The sequence below is a fragment of the Cryptomeria japonica genome, chromosome 4 (genome assembly GCF_030272615.1).
Source record: "Cryptomeria japonica chromosome 4, Sugi_1.0, whole genome shotgun sequence".
Lineage (NCBI taxonomy): Eukaryota > Viridiplantae > Streptophyta > Pinopsida > Cupressales > Cupressaceae > Cryptomeria > Cryptomeria japonica.
The window spans coordinates 287,756,556-287,762,487 of record NC_081408.1 but is presented as its reverse complement, the minus strand read 5'-3'; the positions used below and the strand labels follow the sequence as shown (position 1 = coordinate 287,762,487).

At 39.7% G+C, this 5,932-nt stretch overlaps 1 protein-coding gene across 1 annotated transcript; it reads right to left on the bottom strand.

The window, feature by feature from the left end:
• Nucleotides 1-3,641: 3,641 nt before the first annotated feature.
• Nucleotides 3,642-5,633, bottom strand: LOC131875094 (uncharacterized). The gene has a single exon (XM_059219111.1). The coding sequence runs from the start codon at nt 5,631-5,633 to the stop codon at nt 3,642-3,644; it is 1,992 nt and encodes a 663-aa protein (XP_059075094.1).
• Between the last annotated feature and the right edge of the window lie 299 nt (nt 5,634-5,932).

The following is a 5,932-nucleotide window of genomic DNA, read 5'->3' as shown; positions in this document are numbered from 1 at the left end:
GGTAGGTAAAAGAAATAATAAAATAATGAAAGGGGTAGATAGTGTATGAATTAAGAGATGAATGACATGTGTCATGGGTAGAAAAGGTTAATGAATTAATTAAATAAATAAAGATTTATTTAATTAATAGAAGGAGTGGGATCAATTAAATAAATAAGATATTTATTTAATTTAGGAAAAGGATAATTTAAATAAATGAATGTATTTATTTAAATGAGAAATAAGGCTAGAAAAGGATAAATGAATTAATTAAATAAATAAAGATTTATTTAATTAATAGAAGAATTAAGCTTAGATAATTAAATAAATAAAAATATTTATTTAATTAGACTGGACAATTTTGGGTGTCTACATTTTGCCCCTCTTTGAGACAATGCGGCTTGTTGCGTTGTTTCAAAGAGGATAAGATGAACTGATACAAATTTGCCCCAATATGGGAATGATATGCCCCCTCGAGAGATTGGATGAAAATGTCTGAAAAGATTGCAGACAATCTCTCGATAAGAAAGAAAGGCTAGAATGGAATGACCGGATAAAGCGACAAAGTCACGGGATAATGAAGACTGACTCGGGAAACAAGGGCAAGGGCTAGGGTAGGCTATAAGATAGACCACGGGGTAAATACATCCTCATTGTCATCTACACATCCACGAGAGCAGAGTGCAGAGCGAAAATAGAGAAGCAGCAGTCAGCAGCGATGGCCTTCATTCATAGATTCGACCGCGTTCGTCGATTTCAGAGGCTAGCAGAGGCAGGAGAGCCGGTAAGTACCACCAAACCTCCTCGTACTTTGACGCATTTAATATTGTCATTAATGCATGGTAGGTAAAGCAATAAATGCGCTTAGACTAGGATCCAAAAAATGTCCAAAAACGTCCAAGCGCGTCTGCGTTGGTGCCAGGCGCGTCTGTGTTCACAAGGCGCGTCTGTGTTTGTGTCAGGCGCGTCTGCGTTTGAAACCACGTCTGTGTCAAATGTGGCCGCGTTTGTGATGGTCAGTCGCGTCTGTGCCAAGAAGGCACGTCTGTGTCGCCCAGGCGCGTCTGTGCAGAGCATAGGCACGTCTGTGTTTATCAGGCGCGTCTGTGTTTTTCAGGCGCGTCTGTGCAGTCTTTAAGCATGTTTATGTCAGGTAAACGCGTTTGTGTTTTAAAAAGTGTGAAGTTGCGTCTTCTAGGTCAAATCGGCAGTTCTGTGATGAACATACGCTATCGATTGGATAAGCTGCTGAGAGGATACACTCAAGCAAGTCCTCTAGGGAAGACTAGAATAGATCAAGGCACTTTGTGATGAACAGTGAGTACCAAGATAGAGTACTTTGTGATGAACAGGGAGTACTAAAATATGAGCAGCACTTTGTGATGAACAGGGAGTGCAAATGTGAGTAACACTTTGTGATGAACATTGAGTGTCCCACACGTAGTACTTTGTGATGAACAGGGAGTACCACTAGGATAGAAGCAACACTTTGTGATGAACAGTGAGTGTCACTAGGATAGATAGCCATATGCATTTAGATAAAAAGTAGCATTTTGTGATAAACAGGGATTGCCACTATGACTGACATGAGTGATTTACTTGACTGCAGGAGTATTTGCCAATGCTGGAGTCATGGGAGAGATTCCCATCGACTCAGAGGTTGTGACCTGAGCTGACCTTCGAGGACCGAGCGGCTATTGAGGTGATGGGATTGAGACATGTTCTATATGTGCCTGAGTTTCAGGCGAACATGGGACTGTTGACTGCATTGGCGGAGAGATGGCACTTCGAGACTTGTACTTTTCATTTGCCGATGGGTGAGATGTGATGCAGAGGGTCAGGGGTTTTAGGTGACTTCAAGAAAATATGTTTTCAAGTGCTTCACACTCCTTGCATTTGCCTAGTGTTTCCAAGGCACCTTAAGGCTTCAAAGGGGCACTTCAAGACTTGTACTTTTCATTTGCCGATGGGTGAGATGTGATGCAGAGGGTCAGGGGTTTTAGGTGACTTCAAAAAAATATGTTTTCAAGTGCTTCACACTCCTTGCATTTGCCTAGTGTTTCCAAGGCACCTTAAGGCTTCAAAGGGGCAAATCAATACCCAACTCTCCACTATGACTCCTAAGGTTGTTAAACACCTATTCCAACCCAATCCAACAAGATTCAACTAGTTTCAAAGGTTCAAGTCTTCACCATGCTCTTAAACCCCACGATGTCTGCTACTAGCCCTAGAGCCTCAATTAGGCCACCTGAGGCTAAAATAAATTGTTTTCTCCAACTTTTCCCAAATAAATCCAAAAAATATATATATTTTCAGACACCCTTTTCGGCTTACTACAACATATCAAAGATTGAGGGTAGGTTGTTTTGGACCGTGCCTTTGCTGTCCTAAGATTGGGACAAATTTGCTTGCCAAAAACCCAAGTTTTACAAAGAAAGTGTAAGAAATAATTCTTCCCCAATATTGAAACTCTCAATAGTGTTTATTTATGCCTCAAAACTAAGTAATATCCAATAAAATTGGTTCTATGTGCTCTTTTAATGTGCAAACCGCAAAACCCTCACCATTAGGCTCCAAAATCGAGGATTTTCTAATTAAGACCTTTCCAATCACTTCCAGCGCTCATTAAAAGTCCCTACACCATCTCCTTGGTCATATTAACCAACTTCAATCATCAAACTACCCTCTCCAAGAGGTAGATCTTCTGCTGCTATAAGTTTGCTATGCTTCCTACTCACTTCTCCCTCATCAAACTCATGGTGTACACCTGTTAAAACACACTTCCTGCAAATTTTTTGGTTAGGATCATAATTTACATGTTAGATAGAGCCTCCTCTATGAGAAATAGGACCTTACATCCATAGAAGGGCTCCAAATTGCATTTTGGGCCTTCAATGCCAATGATACAACTCAGAAAAATTTAGGACAGTCAGCACAAATGACAAAGTCTGAGCAAAACCTGCTAAAAAATCATTCCAAATCACTTATTACAATTTTTAATGACTGCCCAAGGCTTATACCATGAAAGATCAATCACTTTCAAGCAACAAAACACAAGAAATTGCAAGAAAATGAAGGTTTTATTCACTTTTTCTGTTAAATCCGTACAACATCCGTACTGTAGCATCCAACCACACCAAAATTGAATTAAAAGGTTTTATAATACCTTCCCCTAACTTCCCAAACCGAAATCCATCAGTTATTCATGATTAAAATGCTTAACAAACAAGTTTTTAGCTTTTCCCCCCAAAATGACACTAGCCACTATTTTCAAATTTTTGAATTTAAAACTCTTATGAAATGGACTTCTACACCAACCTAATGACTTCTAAAGGATCAAAATGATTTATCAAATAGTTCTAAACACCTTTGAGACCCTTACCAATTCTATACCCATAAAATCCTATATTTGGTCCTATGGCCTTATTAGGTCCATTAGGACAATTAATCATTACATTAGGATCATTACAATAAAATGTCATAATTGGCTTCAAGACATCATAATTGAGTCTATTAGACCCATACACCTCCTTGTCATGCTTCCATGGTGTCCTCCAAGTTGTCTTCATGCCTAGTGCCCCTGCACCATACTCCCCACCAAACAAAGAACTCTTGTCCCAAGAGTGACCAGTCTTGTGCCAACCACCTAATGATGATGTCTTCTAATTTTCAATAGGGAAAAGGTACTCTCCAAAGGTAATCTTCCTCCTACTACAACCTGCATTCACTTTACCAAAAGCATTAGTATCAAAAAGCTGATTTTGAGTCCTTTGTCTAGGACCTTGTGTCTTCACCTCTTCTTGCCTTCTCATATCACTGTTCTGATCTGATATCATCTGCAAACTCAGAGGTTTAACCACATCTCTCTTCTCAATCACTGGGCAATCAATACCCCCAACTCTTATGCTATTGAAACTACAACCATACTGCTCCTTAAGACTGCTATTTTGCTGCAACTTTGTTTTGTTCTTCCAACTGGTATCATTGTCCTCTTTACCCTGCTCACACAACCTGATTTTATCTCCAAAACAAATTACATTATGCTCATACTTCTCCCTACAAGGCAAAGGTGTTAAACAATATCTCTTACTACCCTTATGCACCAAGTATGTATTTGTATATCCATCATGGATTGTCCTCCTCAAGTATTGCCATGGTCTACCCCGAATTATATGTCCACAAGTCATAGGTATAACATCACACAAAACCTGATCATGATATGGACCAATTGAGAAATCAACATAAGCCCTCTGACTAATCATTACATGTTGCTCTTGACTAACCCAAGTGGCATTATAAGGATTAGGATGATCAAATGTTTGCAATCCCAACTTAGAAACCATATCAAATGAAACAAGATTATCATGTGAGCCAGAATCAATAATCAACTTACATATCTTACCCTTACTCAAGCATTGTGTCCTAAAGATGGATACCTGATTTGATGTTTGTTGCTGCAATTTACCTCTTCTGATCATAAGAAAATCTCCCTCTGTTATAGGATAGGCTTTCAATGGTTCTTTGTCTTCTTTCTTGTCTTCTTCTTCAAATGTCAAATGAACTCTTCTATCCTTGCCTCTATCAGCTTCATCCCATTTAGGACATTTGAAAGATGGATGTCCAACTTCATTACAATGGTAACACCTACCTGTGAATACATGTGATCCTCTTCCACTACCAAATCTACCTCCTCCTCTATAGCTATAACCATCTCTTTGTTCCGATGTAGACTCTTTGTCCTTATTGTCTTGTCCTTGTGATTCATTTGTAGACCTTCCTCCTCTTCCTCTCATGGATCCTCTACCTCTTGTGCCTCCTTGCCTCTCTTGTTTTCTTTTCAACTTCTCATCAGCCCTTATTGCAAGTTGAAAACAATCTCCCAATGTTTGTGGAACATTCAACCCAATCTCATCCTGCAAATAATATCTCAACCCATTCAAATACCTTGCTACCTTTTCATCTTCATCCTCTACTCCTCCTCTAATGCTCAGTTTATGAAATTGCTCTATGTATGTCATCACATCCATGTCTCTTTGTTTCAAGTTTTGTCTCATCCTCTTTGTTTGTATAGCAAAATCAGATGGTAGAAATTGTGCCTTCATCATTGCTTTCATCCTTTCCCAACTTGTAATCTTATTCAATCCTCTTGTTGTCCTCTCAGCCTGCACACCACTCCACCATGTTAAAGCAGTACCTCTCAACTTAGCCTTTGCAAATCTCACCTTCTTATCATCATCAGTATCTTCCAACTCAAAGTAGTTTTCTAAAGCCTCTATCCACCCTAGCACTTCCTCACTGTCCATTCTTCCCTGGTATATAGGTAAATCAACATGACATTTTATTCCACCACCTTGGACTGCCTTTAGTAGTCTCACTAACCTCCTCTCCTCAGGATCTTCTTCATCCCTCCTAGTCTCTTCATGTTCACCACTTTCATTGTGTGCTTCAAGATTCTCATTGTTTTCTTCCATCCTAGGTTGTTCCCTTTCCTTCTCTAAGGCTTCAATCCTTGCTAGTAGTTGCAATCTCTCCCTTCTCTGCTGTCTATCCTCTCTCTCCCTTGTTGCTTCAAGTTCCCTCTTTTCCCTCTTCTCTCTTTCAAGGGCTTCCTTCAACTCTTCAATTTCCCTAGCCATTTGATTCTTCAGTGCCATCTTGTCAAAACCTTCCCAAAGAGATCTACTCACTACTCTGATACCAATCTGATGCAGAGGGTTAGGGGTTTTAGGTGACTTCAAGAAAATATGTTTTCAAGTGCTTCACACTCCTTGCATTTGCCTAGTGTTTCCAAGGCACCTTAAGGCTTCAAAGGGGCAAATCAATACCCAACTCTCCACTATGACTCCTAAGGTTTTTAAACACCTATTCCAACCCAATCCAACAAGATTCAACTAGTTTCAAAGGTTCAATTCTTCACCATGCTCTTAAACCCCACTATGTCTGCTACTAGCCC